The sequence below is a fragment of the Bombus vosnesenskii genome, unplaced genomic scaffold, assembly GCF_011952255.1.
Source record: "Bombus vosnesenskii isolate JDL3184/JDL3185 unplaced genomic scaffold, Bvos_JDL3184-5_v1.1 scf7180000013340, whole genome shotgun sequence".
Classification (NCBI taxonomy): Eukaryota; Metazoa; Arthropoda; class Insecta; order Hymenoptera; family Apidae; genus Bombus; species Bombus vosnesenskii.
In genome coordinates this window covers 1,204,777-1,231,466 of record NW_022882977.1, presented here as the reverse complement: position 1 = coordinate 1,231,466, position 26,690 = coordinate 1,204,777, and the positions used below count along the sequence as shown (strand labels likewise).

At 40.7% G+C, this 26,690-nt stretch overlaps 2 protein-coding genes and 1 long non-coding RNA gene across 9 annotated transcripts; 2 read left to right on the top strand and 1 right to left on the bottom strand.

The window, feature by feature from the left end:
• The first annotated feature begins 109 nt into the window (after nt 1-109).
• Nucleotides 110-3,513, top strand: LOC117236110 (myoneurin-like). Its single transcript, XM_033498787.1, has 2 exons — nt 110-578; nt 900-3,513. The coding sequence occupies exons 1-2, from the start codon at nt 279-281 to the stop codon at nt 2,724-2,726; spliced, it is 2,127 nt and encodes a 708-aa protein (XP_033354678.1). The 5' UTR covers nt 110-278; the 3' UTR covers nt 2,727-3,513.
• Nucleotides 3,311-26,681, bottom strand: LOC117236108 (triple functional domain protein). 7 transcript variants are annotated; one of them, XM_033498781.1, is made up of 34 exons: nt 26,475-26,680; nt 25,538-25,828; nt 25,297-25,410; nt 24,897-25,221; nt 24,100-24,758; nt 23,677-23,790; nt 22,633-22,811; nt 22,347-22,494; nt 22,068-22,259; nt 21,799-22,002; nt 21,369-21,653; nt 20,924-21,250; nt 20,414-20,825; nt 20,070-20,308; nt 19,633-19,934; nt 19,313-19,559; nt 19,046-19,237; nt 18,537-18,800; nt 18,045-18,401; nt 13,870-14,386; nt 12,902-13,010; nt 12,212-12,776; nt 11,654-11,737; nt 11,052-11,542; nt 10,803-10,962; nt 10,494-10,721; nt 10,175-10,366; nt 9,372-9,604; nt 6,885-7,242; nt 5,230-5,785; nt 4,740-5,127; nt 4,268-4,609; nt 4,005-4,197; nt 3,311-3,637 (listed from the first exon to the last, which is right to left on the bottom strand). In XM_033498781.1, the coding sequence occupies exons 2-34, from the start codon at nt 25,796-25,798 to the stop codon at nt 3,530-3,532; spliced, it is 9,345 nt and encodes a 3,114-aa protein (XP_033354672.1). In that variant the 5' UTR covers nt 25,799-25,828; nt 26,475-26,680; the 3' UTR covers nt 3,311-3,529. The 7 variants fall into 7 exon arrangements, 6 of the variants coding, with proteins under 6 accessions (XP_033354672.1, XP_033354674.1, XP_033354673.1 ...); XM_033498783.1 differs by lacking the exon at nt 23,677-23,790 and adding an exon at nt 23,253-23,348; XM_033498782.1 differs by lacking the exon at nt 26,475-26,680 and adding an exon at nt 26,097-26,289.
• LOC117236118 lies at nt 14,344-14,874 on the top strand. The gene is made up of 2 exons (XR_004493789.1): nt 14,344-14,452; nt 14,533-14,874. It is a non-coding gene; the product is annotated as an uncharacterized LOC117236118 (long non-coding RNA).
• Nucleotides 26,682-26,690: the final 9 nt, after the last annotated feature.

Genomic DNA, 26,690 nt, shown 5'->3' with positions numbered 1-26,690 from the left:
ATGCGTACAAGTATTTTATATATCATCTATAATACAGATCATATATAGATGAAAGATGAACCTGACGTACACCATCTATAATGGTATTAATAGATATCGAGAGATGGCAGGCACGTTCAGTAGCTTTGCTTTTCGCGCCTTAATTATGCCTAACCTGTCTTAAATATATAAAGCTTTTCAACTTTTTTTTGAGCAAAAGGCTACTAATATAAGAGCGAATATAAGAAGTTGTTTGTTCTTTTTCTTATTACTTGACAAGTTGTTTGAGATTACGAGTAATGGAGGAAGTAACCAAATGCAGATACATCGATTGTGTCGACACACGGGAAAAGCAGCAAATACTTCATGAACTTCCCGTTTGTGATACCGGTCTCTGTGTGAGGTGGTTGATCAACAGTGGTCACGTGGACCTAATTGGAAGTGATCTTGATGTTTTACGGTCTATGAGATTTTTTATTTGTAATAATCACTTTACGGAGGATTGCTATCTTAGTAAAGGCACTCTAAAGGAAAATGCAGTCCCTTCTCCGCATTGGAGTACTGTTTCGAGGACATTGAGGAATTCGAAAACACGACGGGTAGGTATTTTCTTCTATTGCAATCTTTAAAGCTCGAGTGTAAGTGTAATATTAATATTATTATTACAAGCTACTTCTCCTGAGATTATTGTTATTGTTTCTATTACTATTGTTATTGGTAGCAGATATTAATAATTGTTGGAAAGGAAAATCACAAAGACACAAGTTAGAACGTAAATTAATATTTATAAATTCTATTATGGATAAATGATTCCCCAATTATATATGTCCTATACTCTATTACTCTATAGAGCTCTATGAAATTCCCCAATTATATATGTCCTATACTCTATTACTCTATAGAGCTCTATGAAATTTCAGAAAATTCAATTAAACAATCAAGAAAGTTCTATGGAGGAAGTAGCAACGGGTCAGCATACAGAGAAAAATGTTTCTTCCGAACTTGAAGTGGATCAGTGGTGTAGAACGTGCGCGACTAAGAAACAGAACCTTGTAAGCATGATGACAGGAAAGAGCACAGACATGAGCCTCCTATCGAAATTGAAGCTTTTGATAGAAATCGACGATGAAGATGCTTTACCCACAAAAATGTGCAACGAATGTGTCGACAAGTTGGAACAATCGTTCAAATTTTTTCAACAGATTTACGTAGCAGACAATACATTGCGTCATGTGTTTCCAAATACACGACCAAGTAGTGCACCCAAAAAGCCTTTGTATTCAATCAGTAAACATATGAGAAATGAACAAATGGAAAAGGAAAAAGAGAAAGAGAAAGAGGAGGAACAGCAACAGCAGCAAGATCGTGCTCCAAAAATTACTCGTGGTATCTTTAGACGTGGTCGAGGTAGACCTCGCACTAGGGGCTATGCAGCTAGAGCAAGGGCAAGGCAAAGATCCGGTCATATACCAATCTCAGTTCCAAGTACTACTAATTCTAATCTGGATGATAATAAGATGTACGAGAGCAGAGTGAACGAAACTACCACGTTGAGGAGCGAATCTCAAAGTATGATGCTCGATGAAGAAAGACAAGGTGATACCGTATTTTCTTTGCTCACTGATACATGTCATATGGATGAAGAGTTAGATTGGTTGGATGTGTTAAAAGTAATGAACGATCAAAGATACCAGCAGGTCACTTCTAGACTAGAAACGGAGACAAAGTCGAAGGAAAAAACACAAAAGAAGGAAACAGAGGAACAGGTAATTGAATCGGAAATGACTGAATTACAAGCGGAGGCAACGTCGGAACCGTCGAAAGTGGAAATGAAGACAGAAACTGAAATTGAGATCAAAGAAGAGCTTGGGTTGCAGATAAAAATGGAGGTAGAGGCAGAGATAGAAGCGGAGAAGACGGAGGACAAATCGACAATGGAGGAGGTTCAAGAAATACGTTGTGAATTTTGCGGCGAATCATTTAAACTTAAACTTCAGTTACAAACACATTTATTGACTGATCATTCTCAATTGTCAGAATATATGTGTTTAGATTGCTTAATTTGCTATGAAAATGAATCGTCACTGTTAAAACACCGTAGTTTACATCATGGAGATCAAAGATATCGTTGCGAACATTGCCACCAAGAATTTCTTGAGAAAAGAATACTGAGAGATCATATTAAAAAATGTGAATCGCACGATACAACCAATTACTCGTGCTATTCGTGCGAGTTAATATTTTCTTCGAAACAAGAGCTGATCGATCATGTGAAAACTCATCCGGAAAGTTCGCTCATACCGTTTCACTCGGATCTCGATAATTCGCAGAAAATTGAGAATGAATTGGTACCATCTGTGAAAGCCACAATAAAGCAAGAGCCAGAATCCGAATACCCTTCTTCCGTTATATCTCCGAAAGATACCGCCAATGAAATTTCCATGTCGAATCCGGATGAAAAATATAGCAGTAGCGCGATTATTTCGACCGATACACTTAAGACTGATGCAGTCGAGGAGGAAATGCAACAGCCAACTGATGGCGAAAAATCGGCGATGGTGATTTGTCCCGATTGCAACGAGCAAATGCACGATGCAATGGAACTCAGTGTTCATCGAATGCGTCGTCATTCGATGAATAGGAAGGACGCGACGTGTCTTCTCTGCGACAACAAATCCTTTTCTTCCTTGGACGAATACGAACAACATGTACTAGATCATTGTAAGCGACTAAGAATATCACCATGATAAAGTGAACGTTTTCTTTATTGCAAAGTAACATCTCAACGATAGAGAAGATTCATTATTTCGATCCATTATTATTGGTCGACACAATGTGATTTTCGTGATTATCAAGAAAAATTTAAGAATACCAAATTAATCGCTCTACTAAAATATCTCACATTGTGCACATTCGTGTTACGTCGAATCTTCAACCTAACTCCCTATTAACTAAAGCAAGGAATATGTATATTTTAATTGGATCAATGTAACGTGGCTAAACATTTAAAGTAATTCTATCGTTTCTTTCATTTAACTGTCATATTGAATAAATCACATAAAAAAAAGTACAAAAGTCGGAGGATAGAGAGCAGTAATGTGACTTGATCACACATTCGTGATAACGAACATATGACTGGTATCTATAAAGAAACGTATCCATAGAAGTAAATTATTTCTTGCGCGAGAGGTCACGACGTGCGCTTTACATAACGTAACATACTGTAATATGTTTACATAATGTAATGTAAAAAATACACTTCTTTTATTTTATTCGAAAGGTAAAGAGAGGGAGGGAAATATGTGTGTGTGTGTGTATGCATACGCGTGTGTGCGCGCGCTTGTATAGATTTAATATACGCGTAAATATATATGTATGTAAATAATACAGAACGTGCATAGCACACAACAGATGAGATTGCCGATAGGCGTGCGAATGCAACAGCGAATCGCAAGTGTTGTTTATTATTTACAATCGGCCAAATTCGGCTGATAGCTTTTAACGTTATTCAGCAATAAATATGTCTTTTGCAAATGATACTGACAAGGAGTCAAGAATAAAAACTGCTATTCCGATCCTGATGAGATTTTGAGCGATGAGCACGGCGCTCGATAAACGCAACCATTCGAGAGGAAGGGATGGTCGCGCCAATCGATATCTGAAACAAAAATCGAGGTGCAATTTAATCTTTTGAAAGAAATTACGAGCAGATATATGGTAGAATAGAAAGACGTATTACATAATTAGTTATCGAGCTAACGTTGCTGATAATGGTGTGGTGTAGTGCGGTGCGGTGCGGTGCACCATCACTAGTATTAGATCGGATAACATCGCGCAATCTCAAGCTATTTAATTTCTATTTAATTTGATGATTATTGTTATTCGATAATTGAATTTTCGAGATTTGAAAAAACGGTCAGTGATAGATACCGTTAGTCTACGTTTACCGTTTCAGCAAAAATAACTTGGCAATACAAGCGAAAAGGTGAGTGGAAGATAATGAATTTGCTATAATCCACGGTTACCTTAAACCAAGGCGATGATAAAATTAATTGAGCGGTTGCTCTGTCTTCTCCATGTAAACGCAGCAATGTTTCAAGAAGGTTTTTCACGTCGGTCGATATCTCGTTGAAATATTCGTCGGGAAAACAAAAATCACACTTAAGTATGTTTGCGGTAGTTTCTTCGATGGAATCGTCCAAGAAAGGTGAAAGCCCGCTGTAAGTATGGAACAGATTTCAGAAGAGAACTTTTTAACATTTTAACCGATAAAACATCACGCATTTACCTTAATAATACGTATAGAAAAACGCCGGCAGCCCACATGTCCGTGTAGGATCCCGTTGGTTTACCGAGAACCGATTCCGGAGCTGCAAATTCCAAATCAACGGGAGGAGGGACTACTTGATCCAGTGGTACCGCTCTGATGGCTTCACCGAAGTCTATCAATTTTACGATACCAGTTTCGCTATCAACCAAAATATTTTCCGGTTTTAAGTCCAAGTGAGCTTGTTTACGCGAATGTAGCCACTGTAACGCTGACAACAATTGACCGGTGTATTTTGCGACAGTCGATTCCGTGTACTCAACTTGTTCGCCAAGATACGCGAACAATGTCGACCCTCTGACCCTGATAAAGTAAAAGAGAATCACTATGGCAAGTAATTATAATAATCAGATGACGATTCGAATGAGGTAAATGCAGGAAAAGAGAAGAACTAAAAAAGAAAAAAAAAGAAGCGAAATGGATAAATACTGACAGCTCCAAAACGATAGTATCGATATCCGGTTGAGGTGTATCCTCGAAGAGCGCAAACGCTCGAACAATATTATCGTGACGTATACTTCTGAGAAGATCATATTCGGCACGCGTTAGCGAGAGCGGCTGCTTCGATCGAGATATTTGTTTTAACGCTACTTCTCGATCGAATCCTTTTTCCCTCGCACAGCACACTCTTGCGAATCTACCGGTTCCTAATTCTTCCAATTCGATATATTTGTTAGTAAACTGTTCAATTTCCATATCGTTGGTCAATTTTTTCTTCGAATTGGGTAACGCAACGATCGACGAAGTTATCTCGTTCATCGTGAATCCGTTGGATCGATTGCACTCGATTGTATCGCACCAAGCGTTGGTCGCATCGATTCCTGAAAAATAAAATGAAGGTAAAGGAAACGTAAAACGCGATCCACGACATAATAACGATGGGACGAAATAGAGTAGCACGATGTAATAACGATAGAACGTACCTATGATACGAAGGGGAATTTTCGCTGAACAGGAACCCGTTTCATGTTCGACGAGACAGTGGTAAATCCCGGAATCAGAGGGAAGGCAAGGAGCAATTTCGAGACAAAGGGAATCGTTCGTTCGGAAAAGTCGATATCGATCGGTTCCCTCGATGATGTCACATCGTTGCCCCTCCTTTCTCCAACGGACGAGCGCACGTTCCACGCGACGAGCTTCCAGCACGAGCCGAGCCACGCCACCGGCCGTCGCCCTGATCGAACACGGAATAGTCAAGATCGCGGGAGGACCGTTCTCTTCCGCGTGTATATCTTGCGGAAGACGGACGCTCTCTCCCGAACCCTCCGCCGAATCGATTCTTCGCGGACGAAAAGACCATGCGCGGCTGATGGATGAATTCGGAACGAGACTCGCCGGAATCCAGAATTCCTCCTTTTTCATCCCGATTACCGGGGAGACGATCAGCCCTGGACCGTCCACACGGAAGATCTCCAATTCTTCTCCAGCGTGTAATTTCCCCCAATCTGCGGTTAATCTTACTCTGCTTCCTGGAACGATCTACGGAATCTGCGGATTAACTTGCCGAATCTTTTCCCTTGTCCCACTTCCCGATCATGCACCTTTGACCACGCGCCACCCATCTCTCACCGCCCATTTCCACTCCCTTCGAAATCCATCTCCTCATTTTCCTTCTTCCTTAACCACTATCTTCCTTCAACGTTCTTCTGATTTAAACCGAACCAACCGCTTCATTTACTCTTACTATATTACTCCAGTAATATATAAATATTTCACTCGACGTTACGTACTACAATATATACACCTTCAAGTTAAAGAGCAAGCAATCTGATTGAATACGGCGATACCGAGAGATACCAACCCAATACGTTTAATAAACTCTTGATAGCTACAACATACATAACCAATTAAACAGGTATATCGTGGATAACTTGCAAGAAACTATAGCGTTTAGCGATAGAATACCAACGCACGAAACTATCGTTTAAAATACTATCACTAGATTAGTTGATTATATGATATGTATCTATACGAGCATAGAGCAAGGTGAAGATGGACAACGATGGCGACCTCGGTAACGACTACAACGAATTCATCGATAATCACTGCGCAGATTACAATCGCGGCGGTGGCGACGCTATGGCCACGAGAACGACGACGATAAGAATAATATGTAATATGGAAGGGAAGGCAGTAATGATGCAAGAAGCAACAAACAAACTACAGATTCAAAATGTTTGAGAACGTTTCATTTGGTGTAAAATATGTACAAGATAATACTGGTTTCCCAAATAAGAGTAACAAATTGTTAAAGCCTGTAGAGTATACAGTGAGTGCAGTAATATCGTACGTTGGGAAGACGTACAACTTATCAATGAGAAACGATGTATTTCATTGTTTGCGTTATTCGTTTCACAATCGATGGGAACAGTGGAAAGAAATAAAAGTTATTACCGTACCAACGAAAAATTATACGACAGAGAGCGAATAGCAACAGGCATCAAGAGGAAGAGAAAGAAGAATCCTTTTGCTGCAATTGCAAGAGTTCTAATTACGAATAGAGGCAAATAGAATTGTATATAGTATGTATGTATGTATTTAGTTAATAAGTAGTAGTAATTTCGATATTGTTGCTCACCGGAATAGAATTGTTGCGAACAGGCGATCGAGGTCGAAGGGTGCTTCTAAATCCCTCGAGAAAATTCAATCTGCTTTTGCTAGGGCTTGACTGTGTTTGCGAGGAATCCTGATCCGTAGCTGCGGTACGAGGTCGGTGTAACACCGATGTTGTTGCCGTTGCCGTTCCCGTTCCTGTAGCTGTCGCTGCTACAGCCGCGGCTGTAGCTAATGTTTTCGAAGTAGCAGAGATGGTACTACCAGCGGCGCCGACCAATTCATTTCTCCGTTCCTCGTTTGTTTTAGACATGTTCGGTATTGTTGATGAAATCGTTGAAAGTACACTTCCTCGACACGGAGAATCCGGACTCACGCCACGACTGTACGTCAGCAAATTATAAATAAAATTCAAACACGGTACTGCATCCATCGAAATATCTACGCATTTTTCTTACGTCGAGTTATTATAACTCGAACGAGGAGGTATCATAACTCGAATCAACACTCGGACAGATCGATTGCGCGAGAAACTCGATATCGTAATATTGTTAGAATACTTTGCTATACTTGGCTACCTTGTAGCAGTACGTAGTTTCTTTTCCGTATCTTTTCCTTTCTTTTCAAAGTAAGAAAATCCGTCGTTTAAAATATCGTATTCGTTCAACATCAATTGTAAAGCAATTTGAGATTTTAGTCAGGCGTAAGATATCGATGCTGCAGTACCCTGTGCTCGTGAGAAATGATAAGACAAAACAAGCTGTTAGTCAAACGACGATAGTAAGTAATGTTAAAATAGGCGTGGGAAAAGGATGCATCACAATTAGAATGTTGACCAATGTACAATTTATTCTAAACAAAATGTTTACGTTTCTCAAGTCATTAGTTTTACTTTATGTCGTCCTTCGTGAATGCACATTTATGTACAGCATACTATCCCCCGCGTTCGTTCAATCTTGCACTTATAAACATTATTAAAATTATTATACACTTGCAGAGTTACGTTGTTAATAAGTAATATATAGCTTTTGGTGGGGGTGAGTCAGCATGTTGTACATGCTCGCTGTCATGTGTTTTTGTTTATTGCGTTTGATCTTTATCGTTATTATTTTACATACGCGAGATTATTCGCGTACAGTTACATACAGATACGCGCATGTAACTATCTTCTTTCTGTATGTGGAAACCAATGAAACCCACCAAACGTGCTCCCATAAACGACAAAACGAGGAAATACGAAAGACCAAAAAGACATTGTACATAGCTGTGTTTGTTCGTTGTTTCATCAATTTTGCCTTTTATTCGACAATTTTTCGTATTTATCCAACTCTTGTAATTGAATCTGTCTCGCCCCCACCCCTCCTCTTTCTTTTTTCCCTTTCAACGCGCATTCTTCATCTTCCTCTCTTTCTCTCTTTCTCTCTTGCACGTAACACGCACGCATACACACACCCACAGAGACGCGTGCGCCTTCGCGTTTACGCAAAATACATACATGCAGTTACGCGGCAGTACGTAACTCACATAAACAGAAGCATGCAACAAACACGCCTTTCCACTTTACTGTTATTCTTCTTCAAACAGCAGGACACCAAGGAGTAGTGACGAGGATGTAACCGATGTGAGTGAATACATTTTGTTATACCTACCCTCACCTGCACAGATGTGCAAACATAGCCGAGAAATAAGAGAAGATTTAGTAGATCGTATCGTATCGTACCGTATCTTATCATATCGTATCGTATCGTATCGTATCGTATCGTATCGTATCGTATCGTATTGTATCGTACCGTACCGTATCGTATCGTATCGTATCGTATCGTATCGTATCGTATCGTATCGTACCGTATCGTATCGTACCGTACCGTATCGTATCGTATCGTATAGTATCGTATCGTATCGTATCGTATCGTATCGTATCGTATCGTATCGTATCGTATCGTATCGTATCGTACCGTACCGTACCGTATTGTATTGTATTGTATCATATCGTATCGTACCGTACTGTACCGGATAATATCGTATCATGTACTAACGTACTGTATCATATTATATTGCATTGTATAGCGTTATGTTCCAGTGAACCATGGCAAACGCAGTTCTAGGAACGTTAAAAACTACTCCAAAGGAGGTAGGTAATTATTATAGAATATAGTAGGAGACGCTCTCGCGATAAAGCTACTCAGCAGCAATAGCGAGGTAGATTCCTGGACTGCAATGTTAAGGCAAACAAGAGGAAGCACGTCGCAATATGGTGAAAAAGTAGTGTATACATAAATTGTGTGTGCTTAAAGAACATATTGTGAAGTAAATTAGGGGCAGAACGAAAGGAAAACAGAGATTCAAACGAATTTCGGTTTAGGAGACGACTACGGTTCTCTAGCATATACAGCGCTTCTGTATCTCTTTTTATATAAAATATACAAAAATATTTCGGAACGAATCTTCACGGGTCGAGCGTTGAAAGAGTGTCAATGTAAAGAGACATTGTGTTAGATAAAGAGACGCTTACAATGGATCTTTGGTAAGTTCCTTTTGGTAGGCAATCGGCGACTGTATCGCCTTAAGAAAGTCACGTTGGGTCTGCAGGATGGCAGTGATCGTATCTACCCACTCCTGCTTCCGCGGCCCATTTTCTTCCGCTGCGCTACAAGAAAATGCAAGGCCAGGTTTTCGAGGATCCGTCGAGCGAATTATGAACTTTTCCGGGTCGTCGTAAGGATTTTGTAAGCACAGTTTATTCACCTGTGTGAAAGAACAAAATATTTATCTTTGCAGTTTAAGCCTATTCCACGTACGAGAAATCCTGCTATCTTTTCTTTTTTTTTTTCTTTCTTCTCTTAACCACGTTAACTGTTAAACATCGACTGTCAAGTGTTCTAAGTGATTACGATAATATACTAGTCGTTCTAGTTTCTTCTCTTTTCACGAGACGAGAAGATAGCCGAGAAGGTGAAAATACAAGAAATTACTATTTCTATCCGTCTTTGTTAGATAAGTATCTTCGATAAGTATTTGATGAGTATCGCGTCTATATAGAAAAATTACAAACATCGTACGGGATGTACACGCATGTGTAAATCTTGTTTCAATCCTATCTTTTCTTCGTTTAATTTAATCAATCGTCGGTATTTGTATTTCCTTGAAATTTACCGATTTCACGATCTAACAATTTAACTGAAGTGAACTATAACTCGTTTATCTGAAAATATTTGTAAGAAAGTAGTTTACCGTCTGGTGTATCGTGTATGTTGGCAAGAGAAGAAGAACTTGTGGAGAAAATGTTAAATAAGTTTCACGATATCGTTGCTTTACCTGGATATGAGCTTTGTAAATGTAGACGGGATTCGTGAACTGTGTCTTTTTGCCGACAGCCTCGCTAAAAATAATATTTTGCTCGAAGAGGAAGACTTGCCATTCTTTTTCCTTACTCGGTAAATTCGAGGAAAATTCCGATACTAAAAGCGGTCCGTGCAACAGTAACTTTCCTTGCGCTGTAATCTTGCCCTGTGACAGTTGGATAAAATAAATAAGCAGTTGAAAAGATACGAGAAATTGTACGGTGAAAGGGGAAAATATAAATATATGGATACGGTTCGAGCTACATTTTGCAGCGGGATGAAATTTAACTTACGTCAAAACCTTGAAGTCTCGCAACATCCATCATGTCATTGGCCGCTTTTGGAATAATGCGCATTACATGAACCGCAGCTGTAAGCCCCTCGATCTCTGACATTCTCTGAGTTCGTTCGGTAAGTCTTAGTGCTTCTCGAAGAAGAAGTTGATACTTTGTGATCCTTTGAACCGGCTTGATTAAAAGATCGCACAATTGTAACCGATGTCCGAGCTTTTGTCTCAAGTCCTAGACGCGATAATACTCGGCAATAATAAAGAATTGAAAGTGCATGAAAATTAGACACGTCTTTATAGTACGACAACTTACCTCGAAATAGGTATCTATATATTCGGAAACGATATATTCGGAGACTGGTTTGTTTTGACAATAAACAACGTACATATGTAATTTTCTTTCGTATCGCTTAAACAGCGGCCCGAGCTCTTCCGGACGTTCCAAACAACGTTCCAACGCCTTCAGGAAGAAACTGTATAAACGAACAAATGAATCCAATCTCATTTGCATACCGCCGTACTGAGTACGATAAAAAGAGAAGAAAATAGAAACGAGGCTTACTCTCTATGCCACTCGTAGATTGCTTCTATATTGCCGAAAACCATTTTATCTTTTCCACCACGCAAATCGTCCGGCAATGGAACTTCGGACTCTGGATCTCGCATCAACGACATGTACCCTTCGACTATTTGTTTTAGATCATTTACATAATCTTTTTCCGTTTCCACCAATTCTCGAATAACGAATTGTCGTTTCGCTAACACTGCACTTTCCACATCGCACTCTTCCGGAGTCCCGTGAACAGGGCTACTCGTTGTGGTCGTTGTGGTGGTGGTTGTCGTCGCCATCGTCGTTACCATCGTCGCCGCTGTTGTCATTGTTGTTGTTGACGTTGCTGTTGTTGGTGCCGCAATCGTAGTAGCAGCGATAGTTATCGCAGTTGACAGGGTACCTTCGTCATAATCGTCGTCCCCACCGATACCAACGTTCGAACTTTTACCACTGGGTGTCCGCATCAGGCTTTGTCTTTCTTGATTTTCCGTATGTTGTTCCTATTTTCACGTTCGATGTAGTATGAAAAAGACGAAGGAACCGTCAGCAACAAGAGGCGTGGTAAATCACAAAAAACAATGACCCATAATTTTTTAATCTAACGAACTTACCATTCTTTCTTTCACGATCTGTTCGATCTCAGCTAAATCGGCCGTCGTAGCACCGTCAAGAATTTTTGCCGACCGCTCAGACGTCTACGTACAATTAAAAGCAATTCTATTTAAAGTCGTTGCCTACAAATAGTATATTTAATTTATATTCGCATCCATTATATCACGGAAACTTAACATTTTGAGATTCAAGTTAAACTTTATCGTGCTTACTTATTCGTATATCGTTCTTTAATCGTAAGAAAAACGTACGGAACGGAAGGTTCAGCCGCATAGAGGCACACTAGGTATATTAAAACGGTTTCATTGATGCAAAGAATGGAACGTTAAAATTTCCTCACGTACGATTCATTTGTATTCATCGCATTCGCGGTCAAACGTTGGGACCAGGTAAAATAAATCGAGTTACAATGGGCGGAAGAAGGTTCTAGATTAAAAACTAAGAGGAAACCGAAGGGAAGAGAATAAGAACGAGCGAGATCGAAAGCCAGGGAGAAAGAAGAGAAATGAAATGAGCGGAAAAATATTAGAAGCGGCAAGAAGGAAGATGAAACTTGCTAGAGATTTTCCACAGCTTTCCGTTGCAATTGCAGATTCCGATGAACCGTTAGCTGTTGCCACGAGTATCGGTTCAGTGATTGGTTTCATCGGCGGTGGAAGTTCCAATTCATCCTCGGCATCGTCCGCCCCATTTTGCTCGGAATACGTCAAAGCCTCGGTGTCGTCAGGTTCCGGCATCGTATCCTCTTCCAACTCAGGTTCCGATTGCTCGGTTTCTCCTTCCTCCTCTTCCGCTCCTTCGAGTCCTGGCTCGAGTTCCGTGTCAAGATCCGCCTCCGACACGGAGGTAGACACGCGCATAGACGCGGTCGCGGTTGTTAACGCAGAAATGGAAACAGAAGCGCTTCTCAAAGGTCGAGACTGTTCGGCACCACTCGGCAATCTAAATCGTTTCTCCGAGACGTTCTTTTTCAAAGAGGATCGTTCGCAAGACGTCTGCACGATCGAGATCGCGGTCGACGTCGTCGCTGTTGTTGCTGTCGCTGTCGGTGTCGTAGTCGCTGGGGATTTCTCCACTTTACCTTGGCTAAGTTTACGCAACGGTGGAGGTAGCCACTTTCTCCTATGGAATAAGAAGAAGGAAAAAGGAGAAAAACAATCGAGCTTCTTGTTTATCGTTCGCGAGACAACGTTATCGTCGTCATCGATTCAACATTCGATCGTTATTACATCTGGTTGTCTGCTTACCCGCTGAAGCCACGTCTTTTATTGCCTGGAGAATTTGTGTTCGCAGCACCACTTCCATCGTTTGCCGCAGCAGCCGCAGCGGCAGCAGCAGCGCCGGCGATAATATTTTCTGTAAAAGGAAACACGAACAAAAGTAAAATAAATCGCCAATGCAAGTACTATCAATCGACGACGATATGTACCACGAAAAGAAGATTTTCAATGCGATTTAATAGAAATTTTTTAATAAAAGGAACGCTAAGTAGAGGGATCGCCACTTACAAAACTGTTGACGATCAAACGTATCGTATTTTAAACGTTCGGAAAGATCGGCCAACTCGATTCGAACGGTAAATTTGTTTCAAATAAAAATCTTCCATTTGTAACAACATATTCGACGATAATCGTTTAGCAATCGAATCGACCAACTCTCCGGGTTAAAAAGGTTAGCGACCATCGATTTAAAGTCCGTTCAATATGCTCGACGCATCGACTTTGTTCCATCGGCATGTCAGTTGAAGATTCAACCGGTCAAGGACACAGTTATCCCCCGTACATCGTATTGATCCGACACGACCGACTCGGAGTACGCGTACAATAGACCGTTTTGATCGTAAGCTACCAATGTCCTCGCAAACTTTCAACTCGTTCGTTTATCATCCGAACTTGCACGTAAATTCATCCTCGCGCCGCCCACCGTACCATTCTATTATCATGTTATCGACCACTGAAAACATACATTTCGTTTTACTCCTATTTCGCTTTACTCTAGCCTCGCTTCTATTTTACAATTTCTTATCGCATTCTACATTACCCTGCATATTTGATACTCGAACCTATCTTACTTGACGATCTTTATCTATCTCTACGATCGATCTATTCGCCGTATCTAATCTAATCTTTCCTTAATCTAGAGTCAACGGTAGAATCTAATCTTTTGGTTTGCATACATTTTTTTCTGCAATTGTCAAGTGAAATATTCCTCTCACCTGTTTCGTCTGGTAATATAGAACTCGGTGGCACATTTTGAGCGGATAACCCACCACTCGCTACTATGCCCGTTCCCACAACCGATGATGAAGATCCCGGTATTCCTGTAGTGCCAGACGATACTGTTGTGATGCCTCCGCTAGACGCGGCAGTTTGAATTTGACTGGTCGATTGCTGTTGATGATAATGAGATTGCTGCTGTTGTTGCTGTTGCTGTTGTTGTTGTTGTTGTTGTTGCTGCTGCTGTCCTGGAACTTTTCTAGACGGTGAAGTTTTACTGGAAACCGGTGGAGGTTGTTTGAGCGCGCTAGTAGGAACCAGGCCCTCTGGCGGCGGATCGACTTGTCCCGGGGCAACCAGTAAACGTACGTGGGTCCATTCGGACGTATTCACACCGCTAATATTGCTCCCGTTTTCCAACACCTCGACTTGTTGACCCTTCGTTACCGTCAATTCCTTGGATCCAGGCGCGGCGGAATGATCGGCAATAACCCAGGTCACTTCGGCTACGCCAGTCTAAAGATTCAACAGTAATAATAATCGATAATAAGAGATTCTACGTGAATGTACGTGGATCGATCGGTAATACGTTATTATATAAACTGTGCGAATTAACGTAGAGATGGCGTTTTTAAAACGGGACGATCATTTTTAACCCGCAGGCCTCATCCGAACGACTCGTGATAAAACGAAAAGGCGTGTAGATGAAAACACGCAAGGGCGTAAGGAAAAAAGAGACGGAAGGCGAGAGGAGGAGGAGGAGGAGAAAGAGTAGACAGAGAAGAACGAAGAGGAGAAGCGGGTAGGAGTAGAGTACACATAGATGGACACAGGACAGGACAGCGTGCACCGATCGTCTTTGACTTTGCGGTCCAATGGACCGTTTAATGGATTATTCTAGCTTCGGTGATTTCGATTTGATCGAAATAGCCTGACTTTGATAAAGACACATACCAGCAGCCGTTTCTTTCGAAAATACAGCGACCGATAGACGCATCGAAATACGCCAGTCTAGACCGTCTTCTCCTCTTTACGTCAGTTATTAAGACTGCATATTTTCTTTTATCTCTTGCGTCACCCTGCACACCGTGCGATTCATTTTACAAACTTCCTCTCGTCCGATTGATTTCTCTCGATAAAGTTTACTTGAAAACTTATCGTATATTTACAGTACAAATACGCGTGATATATGTACGTCACTGCACGGTAAGCATTTCAATTTGGAAGGAACGAAAGGGAACAAGAGGGAAGATATCGATACAAGTAGATTTTAAGATCGATCGTTTAAATTTTTACGCGAAACGTAACTATTCAATCGATTCGATTTAATCGATTAAATTCGAGACGATGAACGCGGACGGGATTCTCTCATTCCTCGATGCTGCAAGTTATGGACGCATTACTATGAACCGTGATGATGGTTCTATAATAGTTATAAGGCCGAGAGTCAAAACAGTCAGAGAGGTCGGTCGTCCGCTTTCGCGTCGCATTCCACCGACGAAAATAGACTTTTTCCACGTGCCAAATTTTGCCGATTCTCTTTCAATCCTCTCGATGCTCTCAACGTGCCGAGGGCCTACCTAATTACGAACGTTGATCGATCGTTCTTACTACCATCGAATTATATCGATTTCCTTAACAGGTTTGTCAATGTTCATGCGATTATCGATTCGTTTATTTTTCGATATGATTATGCCGAGTATTACTGTGCTGTTGTTATATTACGTAATACCTTCATTCGCGTTTTCCAGACGAAAAACGGTTTACCGGTATACGTTTACATTTACACCCCGAACCATTCGGAATCGAACCATTTGAACGTAGCGAGTAACCTCAGCAACAATCAAATTTCAACTTGACATCGAACAGTGTGCAATTCGCGTCCCGATTCGATTCCCATCCGTAATGATTTCAGGACGGATAGACAGAAGAGAGGAACATTTGCAGCGGACGTCTTTTCACATAAGAAAATCCCAAAGAATGAGTATAGATTGTACACGGATTCAAATTAAACACGCGAATAACTGAAAGATTAAGCAGAGTAAGTGAATAAATTTCTCTATATTTCAGGATAAGGGGAGGGAGAGGGGAAAGAGAGAGGGAGAGGGAGGGAGGTGTAGGAGAAAATGTGTCAACAAAAGAGGCAGGCGCAAATATGGAAAAACGTTTCATACGAGGATACGAGGTTTAATTAACGAATTGTATTTATCGACGAGTTCGATTCTCGATACGTGACAAATGGAAATGAAACAATGACAATGCAACAACTTGAACGACAAATTCTTCGATTCGCGGATATAGGAACGACTGCGGATGTGGCTACGGATACGATTGCGGACGTGGATGCGGATACGAGCTGCGACCGCGTTTCCTTATATATCGTCTACTTGCAAATGTAAACCGTGGATAAATTTAAACGAACGCTTCGACCATGTAAACGTTTGTTAACGACGGATTATGAAAATTAATCAACGTTCTCAGCCATCAATTTTTAATCGGCATTTTCAATTCGAACTTCAATCTTTTTCATCCACGAACGCGGAATGATACATATCGGCAAATCAAAGATATTTTTTCAATATACCGAATACGATTTTCGTTTCTGTCGATCGTTAACCGTTCTACGAGAGAAACCATTCTCCATGACGTTGCTCTATCGAAGAGAGCACGTTGTTCTTTCCTACATCGCGGTATGTTATTATTTCAGTGCGTAATTATTATTTCCTCGTATTATTAATCTAATCATTTTCAGGTGAATTTGCAGTTTCTACGAACGGAAACATCAAACATCCTGATCGTTCTACGTACAATCTAAAGGGGAAATCGTAGTACGCGAGCGCGCGTTTATGTGGGTGAACGAGTACTCGAGTACCTGGGAGAGGGAGGGTTGTCGGTGCAAAAGTCGAGCCTGGAACGAGCTCGGGGTGTCGATGGTATGCTGCCTAGAGAGGGCTGCATGTGGTGGAGTTACAGAACTCTGACGAAACCAAGGTAACGAGATCTTCCTGCGGGCTTTTTTCACGATTGTTGCAGGTTTTCCTGCCGGTGACGTCATGACAGTTCGTTTGCCTCGTGTTCAATTCACGTGCACGAACGCGATAACCGTGTTTAGCGCAACAAACGGGAATAAACGTGTTATCGAACGTACGAGCGACATGTTGCTCTCTTTAATGATTTTTCCCGATTCTCAAAACGGGTCGGAATAAATTTTCTCCGACGACTCGTCGCCACGATCACCGTCCAACGGATCCATTCGACCCAAGTGTCGCGCCCGTACTGATCCCGTTACCTATCGTTCCTCGCATCCTCATCCTCCTCTTTACCCTCGCCACCCTTTACCTTACCACCTATTTCTCACCCCTCACTCCCTCCCCGCCTTCCCCTCTCTCCCTCACTTTTCTTCCATCGTACCCTCTCGTGCACGCGCTGCAACGCGCTTGCTCGCTTTTCGATTATTCTCGAACCCCACCCAACCATCTTCTCTCGCTCTGCTCGCTGCTATCGCTACCCCACTACCGAACACCAACGACGAATCCACAGCTATCGTTTCTATCTACCCCGCTTACGTTTCTCGCTTTTATCGCTCTCATCTATCCTCGCGCTCCTTTCCACTCATGATCACTTATATCTAAACTCTATCTCAACAAACACGTCTAGATATCACGAACATTATGCCTTCCGTCTTTATTCCGTCTTTCATCTTCCGCCTTCAGAGATCGCAACCAAATCGATCCTGGTTCTCCTTCTTTTTTATTCGTTTCAAACTGCAATTAAATACTTCCCGCGTCTTGCAAAGTTCCTTTTTTTATATTATCTCCTCTTAATCGAATCGAATGAAAAATGTTTATCCTACCTTTATCCTTTTAACAGCCAATTGTCCACAAGTACAAATATGGATCCAACCATTTTTTCAACCTTATACGTTAAAAATCGAAACGTTTCACAAATACGATCAGAGGCAATCGGCCGTGACTAACCACTGGCAAACCCAACGACTAACGTATAGTATTTGCTTGCTCTTGACGAACGATACCGATTATCGTGCAAGCCAAACCCGGATTGATTCCAAAGCAATCGCTACATAGCTCAAATTCTCGTAAGACAGTGAAAAAAGGAAACGGAACATCGAAAAAGCGAGATCCAAATGAAAAAGAGGAAGTAAGATTCTACCTACCTTATCGGAATCTGTGGTGTTGGTGGAACCAAAAGATGCCAGGGAATTTCTATCTAAATTCTCAACGCTATCGTCCAGAGAAGCACATTCTTCGAGATCCCTGCTAGAACGTTGACTCGAACTCTTTTTCGCAGGACTCTTCGGCATACTTAAACTGAAATATGTTTCCTGAATAACCTCGCGTAGTCTTTTCACCCACAGTTGCTTAGCATCCATCGAATTAGCTCGAAGAACGACACGTGTATCGCTGGTTGGTGCCCGACCTGTCCAAACCGCGAATTTGCATTCGTCACCTTCGATATGTTCGGTCACACCCAGCTCGGAGGTCATCAAACGGCTTTTGTAAATGTACTTCACCTATATCGTGCCGGACAAAAGAAAACGTTTACGTTTACTCTGGATGGATACAGCTTGAGTTGTTTTATCACGCTTGATCAACGCGGCATATATGTATTCCAAATTGTTTTCCATATCGATTTTGCTTTTACCTACCTTTCCAGCCGAATCTTTCACCTCTTTGCTAAACAATAGGTACAATTCAAATAGAAATATGTGCCGATCCCTGCCTTTTCTAATCAGTTGTTTAGGGTCCCACACTGTAAAAGAGTCCTGCAGCACCACATCGCCTAGTGTGTCTATTCTTACATCGCAACCTTCCAGCATGCTCAAATGTAAGGCATCGTTCGCTTTCTTAGGCACATTTAACATTACTTCTAACCCATCTTTTATCTCGCCCTGTCCTTCTTGGCAACAAGCCTACATAATTTGAAAAATTGAATCGTGAAAAAACAGTAAGCGCAAAGATACAATGTAAGAAAAGATCAACAGACAGAAGAAAAAATAAAAGATATGAAAAAGAGGAAAAAAGAACTTGTTTCGATCACTTATAAGTATACGCAATATGAATTTTTACATCTAGCAAACTATACACTTATTACTATTGATATAGCGAGACTATAAAGGGAAAAGAGCAAACATTTTCCTTTCCCCGATCATCCTACCTGAAGATCTTTGAGCAACAACTGATACTTTGTTATTCTTTGTACCGGTTTAATTAGGTACGCAGCGATCGGATGTTCAACTCGCTGTTTCCTTTGTAATTCTTCAAACCATGTCCCACCATGAGTAACTAACAATTGATTACTTTCCGGTTTATTCTTACAGTATGTCACGTACATATCAAATTTAGGTGCCTAATCGATAAAAAAAGAAGCAAATTAATCGTCTAACACATCCAAGTTACGATACAAGACATAGGTATAGCTTACCCATGTCACGAAACAATGCCCAACGTCTTCTGGCATAGTTTCGTACTTTTCTAGCTCACGAAGAAATATGTTACTATGAAATTGATGAATTTCTTCCATATTGCTGAAAATTATTGATTCTCGTCCTTGTAATCCAGATGGAACGTTTCCTTTTCCGCATCGCGTTTCTTCCAAAAAACATCGAATACAAGTTTCCAAATCTTTCACGTAGGTCCTTTCTGTTTGCAGCAATTCAGCCATTATAAATCTGTGAACACGTTGCGGGTGATGAAAACAAAGACGCATGATAATTGTTATCGTTCGATTAAAGAGGAGCATACTCTTTTCTTCGTGCAGATCTTCTTTTCTCCTCATTTAATTCTTTCAGATCTTTCCCCTTGATCTTCTCTTCGAGTAGAGGATCGGAATTGCGATCGATGGAAAGATCTTTTTGGCCATCGTCAGATTGAATTCCAAGATCTTCTTCGATTTGACTTTTATAGCAGTCCATACGTGTACTAAAGTCCTTGTATCTTTGATCCACTTCAGCAACAGATTGTTTGATTGCTGCTGCATGAGCGTGTCCTTTTTCCACTAAATTATCAGCTAGCTGGATCAACAGTTTCACCCTTTCTCTTGTTTCCTGTCACATCACGCAGCAAATGAACGAACAAAATAAATCAGAAGGAAGAAAAAGGATAAAGAACAAACTCTTGTTCCTTCAAGCGCTTTCGTTTGTCGATCTGAGAAGAGAATGCAAGAAACGAACAAAACCTACCTTCGCAGCTCCCTTAAATTCGTTGTGCTCTCGCAACAATTGTTCATTTTCGATACGATTTTTACCAACATTAGTATGGGTGGCTAAATACAATTCACCCGTTTCTCTTATCCATTCTAAAGCCTGTTTAGCACTGCGCTCGAATAAGACATATTGATGACACTGATCCAATCGTTTCTTACGCTGCGTCCAATATTCCAGCACACGATTTTCTTTACTAAGCAACTCTTCCAAAATACCTGTAACGTCGTAAATTCTAGATTAAAAGGTGCAAATGACAAAGATTATTTAGATGTAAAACCTTATTAGAGGCAACATGTCATACACATTAACATGAAACTAACTTTTAACTTTATTCTCTGAGCCAGCGCTGTTCGCTTGATAACTATAAAATTGAAGACTGCGATTTGTATATTTGAGAAATGTTTCCGCGGTCCGCCGTACCAATGTGCATGCTTTTAAGAATGCTTCCTTCTGTTCTTGATGTTTTCCAACAAGCGTTGGCACTTGTGTCGCCTTTTCACCAGAAGCGCACCAATCTTCGTCTCGTTTGTATTCGCGTTCGAGGCTATCTAATACAGAGCGAACTTGTTCCGCCGTCTTGTAAAAATTAATGCTAGCAGTTACTAGCTTGTGTCTCTCTTCTGCACATGTCACTAGCTGTTGCCATCTCTTAGTTACATCCTCTGCCACTTCTCTTATACTCTTCGGATCGTAGTGATTCGCACTTACTAACGCATCTGCTCTGTGTTTGACCTGTAATGATCGATACACACATTTCTCTTTGTTACGCTATCATTTGATCATTTTTATATTACAATGCTGCTACGTATAAAGAGGATACAACTACATACCTGAACAGCTGAAGTATGCGTTTTTTCTATAGCAACTTGGAACTGTTCGTGTTCTAAACGAAGCTGCTCAGCATCCTGCAGATTTTCTGGAACTCTCAATGAAGCTAACAACATAGCTTCTCCATTGCGAATCCAATTGGCTACATGTGTAGCATCAGTTTGTAGTTGCACCAATTGAGAAGCTTGTTCTAAACGAACTCTTCTCATCTCCGCCAAATCTTCCGCGTCCATTTCTCTTTCGTTTAAAAATTCGAGAAGTACTTGAACTCTAGATGCAGCACTGTGTTGACCGTCTGCCATTATGCAAACTCCTGCTTGTTCTAATACCTAAGTGTCAAGGTAACGGAAGCGGCTCGTAACACAATTTAATATAACGCATTTTTAAGATCTCTGTTATCATAATTCAGTATCGGAAATACATCTGTATATCTTAACTCTTTCTTACCTGAGCGAGTTCTTGACCTTGTTGCAAAACCTGAAATGCGGTATTCTGCATATGAGCAACACCATCGTTGTGCACACGCAACAATTGTTCAGGGGAACCCTCCCGAGGTGGACCTTGTAGCTCCTGCGCCCACATCTCTAACTGACCACTCGCTTCTAAAGCATCTCTTTCGAACACGCGCAATCGTAGGCATAGTTCTAATCTCAATTTTCTTGTAGCCCACAAATCTTCTAATTCCTGCCTTAAACCCGCTAACCTGTCTAAGGCAGCTTCTACTGCAGATATCTGAAAACAGTTGCATCCAGAGTGTTTTCTTCCCCCTTTTTAACAAATCCCACTCACATTTATATCATTTCATATTCATTCGTAAATGGTAAGAATAAATGGAGAAAGAAGAAAGGTAAAAACCTAGAGCACAGGTAAAACTCACAGAGCCCGTAGTATCAGGAGCATCGGTAGATTCTCGAAGTTCTCGAAGCAATGCTTCACCCTGAACGATAGTCGATGCACAAGCTTCCATGCAGGAGGCTCGGTGTTGAGCACATTGTTCCAACAGTCTTTCCGCAGTTTCCAGATTCTCTGCTACTTCGTCTTGTTGTAATTCTTGTCGCAATTCGTCAACCCAACCAGTTAACTATTGAAAATACATGGCCGTTTTTATATTTTCGGCGCTAATAACACGTATTATGTATACTTTACCTCTTTTTCATGCGTATAAAACACAACCGCCAAATCTAATCTTCGACGACGCTGTTCAACTCTTGCCGCGAAGCTACTAACGTGAGCTTCTAATTCTTGCGCCACGGCATATATTTCATCAGCAGCACACTCGCCAGTGTGTGCCAATTCTTGAGCAGCAGTAAGTAGTTTAGTGGCATTTGTATAAGTATTCTGAGCAAATGAAAATATCGTTTATTTAATACTTAATACTTGTATCGATACATCCACTCGTGAACAATATTATCATCAAGTTAATACCTGAGCTACATTTTCGAAATGTTCGTGACTTTTCTGGTACACTCTCGCTTTTTGAAGATTCCGACCAACACCTGTATTCTTTCTAATAAAAACTTCGCCATGATTAGTTAACCAATCCAGAACTTGCTTTACATCTTCTTGAAATAATCTGCGAACGATCAATCACTAATCAAACTACTAGAAAACATGAAGTACAACAATTGATAACGCGGAATTAATAAATAACATATAGTGACCCGAAAAAGACGAACGAGAAAGAGAAGTGATGCATGAGGAATGCGAGTACCTTAACGCAAGTCGTTGATGCAGTTTGACTTTCCGAGCATGCCAACGAGCCTCCAACGCTCTGTGATGACCCAAGATTTGATGGATTACCGCCAATACATGCGATGCACCCTCGCTATAATCCGCTGCTGGATTTCCGCTCATACCGGAATGTCCATCGATGCCGTGTCCATCTTGACTCTAAGCAAAGTAATCATTTTATCCATTCGATCATTGAAATTTTTCATGTCAAAGCGGTCTAAACATTACTTGCCATGCACTATGATAGCGATTACATTAGTCAATGCGTACTCGTCGCTTAAACATGATTTATAGAAACATTTCACATCGGTTAGTACGACAATGATTACATGTAACTTTCCTTTTCTTAATGAAAGAAAGAGGAGAAGGAGGGGAGAAATACCCACAGATTAAATGAGTACGCACTCACACACGGCTATAGCGTAGCGTTATCGATAAAGACATGACCCATGCATGTACCATACATTTTCTCGATCAAAATGATCTATAAATAATTGATACGATTTACCGAGAAGTGAACTAGAATAATACATAAAGCAAAATAAATAAGATTAGTTTGCAGGCATGTACGCGTACATTCGTGCACACCAATAAACGTACATGTTTTCTGGCCGTATGGTCTATCCCTTGCGGCTGATTACAGACTTGCACGAGATGATCCAGTTGATAAAGAAGCTTCTTACTGGTACTATGCACCTAAACAACAGTAGGATTACCCAAAACCATAATTTAAGTTCCGTAACTGAATTCCGTTAAATATTGAAACCATATTTTAGTTGGACAATTCATGAAAAAAAAAGTTTACGAATACACGCAACGAGAAAGGACAAGTTTTATTTGTGTTCGGAATTATCGCATGATGCAACCGTTCCCTTTATTCGCAGGGTTAACTCTCTCTCTCTTACCATCTAATCCCTTATTTCTTTGAATATTTATTTTATCTTTCTTTTTTGTAAGACCCGCATACCAAGCAAACGACCACCGGTTAGAAGCTATTAAAAAAAAATGTCTAATCGTTTCATACATAATCGATGCAAAAACTCGTATCCGAGCTCGAACCGTGCGTCGAACTGAAGCCGTGACAAACTTGCAGCATCGAGCCTAGTCCACTCAAAAGTGCCTGATACGCGTCATATACCTGCCAAACATGATCGCCTTTTACTAAACATCACGTTATAGACAAAGTCACGAGTTGCGAGGCCAAACTACGATTAATTAAATGAAAAAAATCCATGTTTGTTGTTTGTTTCTTCAAGATTGAATTCCTTTATCGCGAACCGACGAGAATCAATATTATGTACACGTTTGTGTCTCACGATATAGAAATGTGAAGTGAACATTGCAGATTTACATGAAACGACGGCGGCGGCGACGACGACGACGACGACGACGACAACGACAACGACGACAACGATGTCGTATCATATAGCGTACGAAGAAAGATTACCTCTGTGTAAGCTTGACACATCGCTTCGTAAAGAGTTTGGTGTTGCCGTATATGAGATTCCAAGATTGGTATTTCATTAGGTAAGTTTCCAGCATCGCAAGCTTGACTCCATCCTGCAACGCTATCGACGTATTGCTCTGCCTTATGATGAAATACGACGCTCAAACTGAGGACCGCGGTACGTTCATCAAGTCCTGCTGCGAATTCTTTCCAAGCTCGATCTAGTCGACCGGCTACTGCCCTAACGTGTCCGGCAGCATAATGTTGAGTTTCGAGCAAACGGCTGGCCATGGTTAAAATCTTATTTATGTTCACGTAGACATTCATGGAACTCATAGTGAAATGTTTATGCTCCTCCTGCAAATTTTTAGCCAGTTGATAAGAACGTCCAATTTCGACATAATTCGCCAAAAATCCTTCTCTGTTGTGACAAATCCAATCAAACATTTTTGCACAATCCTGTTCGAAAAGCCTTAGTTGAAAGCACTGATCCAATTTCATCTTTTTAATGTGCCACAACTGTAAAAGATGCTGTTGCGCGGCGTGCACAGATTCTAAGTGTTGAATCACTAATGCTGCTAGAGCTCGTCCATCGGGGTCGGTGCCACCAGTTGCCCCGCTTTCTATACTACCGCCTTCGCCACTACTCGCCGCTATACCTATCACAAAAATGTACCAGTAAATGTTTGTTTCATGCTTAACGATTAATTTGAATTACTCGTTATTATGCATAGATGAGAAAAGATCAGGATTAAAATTAAAAGAAATGGTGATGAACAATACAAATTGTTTCTTACTATTATCAAAACGTTGTAGTAATCGCTGACCGACAACTTCAATTTCTTCCACTGGAACTTTCATAATCTTTTTCTTCATTTCATTGTGCAAATCAATCCCGTGTTTTGCTCCAGCCACATCGTCCGCAAAATCATTTCGACTCAGATCTTCCTGTAAGTCGTCCAATCTATCAAGAAGATCAGCCGCCTGCCACGTAAAATCTTCTACAGCTAGTCTCGTGTCAATCCATTGTGCATGATCATACTGTAGCGATCCATCTAAATCTGCGGTCAATTGCGATGGATCTATCACCTTCGTCAAAGCTTCTAAACTTATTGTATTTATCTAAAACAGGGAAAGTGTTTTCAACCATTTTGCTGTTCAAACACATATTTCTTTTATAGTTTTATCTTTGCTTACTTCAAAATTATATTTCTTTTGTTTAGCCAATGACGTTCTTTGCTTTTGCCAGAAATTTTCAGGTTTGATGATGAAAGCAACATGAATTGATCGATGAAAGTGTTCATGTAACACCTAAAATTTGAAAATGTCAGTATTTTATAATCACAAATCTATTCAAGCTTTTCATCAAAGTAGTTATTATTGAATGTAAGAAAAAATATAGTGGAGCAAGGAGTTGAGATAATGATTAGAGTGTGACCTTTAGGATGGGTTTGACAGAATCCCAAGTAGCACCACGCATATCCACAATGACAGTGAAGCGTAAACCTCTGGCTTCGTCGTTGGGTATGGTCAATAAGTATTGCAAAAGACGTCGGTAATCTTCAGGTTTGGCTCTTTCGCGTCTTGCTGTAGTAGGAAACACAAGTACTGGTCCACCCCTGCGATCCCGACCACCTGGCAGAATAGCCAGACGTTCTTGGAGCAAAGGTAAAACCTCCGTAGCTCTTGTTCCATCCATTTCAACCACTTTTATTTGGTCAAGTCGTACCTACCAAAACAATTTTTATACAAATATTTCTTTTCCCTCAATAAAAAAGAAAAGGAAATTAATTGCACAATTATATCATCGAATATTCTTGTCAAGATGTATCCACAATATTGGATTCCACTATATCGTGATGTCATACCAAAAAGAAATAGGAAGATCAGATATATACATATTAACGAAACCAGCTTTATTACATTACATCCGAATTGTAAGAAATATTTAGGAGATGTGTATATGATGCACGATAAATTTTCGAAATAATACGCACATAAAATCAACATCGCGTCATCGTCATCTTCGTCTATTTATATTCGGAGAAAGATGACAAAAATGCATTCGGTTTCGATAATCCCATTGTTAAGAACTGTTAGAACCGTCATTACGACCTGAGCCGTTGCTACCATCACTGTCACGTCATTGACGTAAAAAATTATGTTCAACCGTCACTACATTCATCTAATAATGTACTCATAGGAAGAAAAGTGCATTCAGTAAATATTTCCGTACTTTCGTGCTTGGTTCGAATGTATTTGTGTTCGGATCGAAATGTCTCTTTTGGTTTGATCCGTTTCCGTAAGTTCATACCTTCAGGCGGATCACGAATCAGAAACCACGGCCGAATCAGAATGAACATTGTTTCGCTTACCCGTGTGAAAGATCAATTCGATGAAATTTCGCTCGTTTCGACTTTCTTATTTCTACCATGCACATATACGTTGAATAAAAGGCGTTGCGATTCATATTGTTCGTTCGCCGGCATTAAAATTTGTACATTCACGATAAATCCTAAGCTCCGAAACCGCTACCTGCCAATGCCAGTCTGCCATATTCGAACTGGTACGAACGAGAAATTTTCAATGAT

Bases quoted from the DNA above. Each gene is read 5' to 3' on its own strand.
- LOC117236110 (XM_033498787.1), top strand. From the start codon at position 279: ATGGAGGAAGTAACCAAATGCAGATACATCGATTGTGTCGACACACGG. The intron at 579-899 runs GTAGGTATTTTC...ATGAAATTTCAG, and splicing joins GGAATTCGAAAACACGACGG to AAAATTCAATTAAACAATCA.
- LOC117236108 (XM_033498781.1), bottom strand. From the start codon at position 25,798: ATGGATGGAACAAGAGCTACGGAGGTTTTACCTTTGCTCCAAGAACGT. The intron at 25,222-25,296 runs GTAAGCAAAGAT...TCCCTGTTTTAG, and splicing joins AAAAGAAATATAATTTTGAA to ATAAATACAATAAGTTTAGA. The intron at 4,610-4,739 runs GTCAGTATTTAT...TTACTTTATCAG, and splicing joins GATACTATCGTTTTGGAGCT to GGTCAGAGGGTCGACATTGT.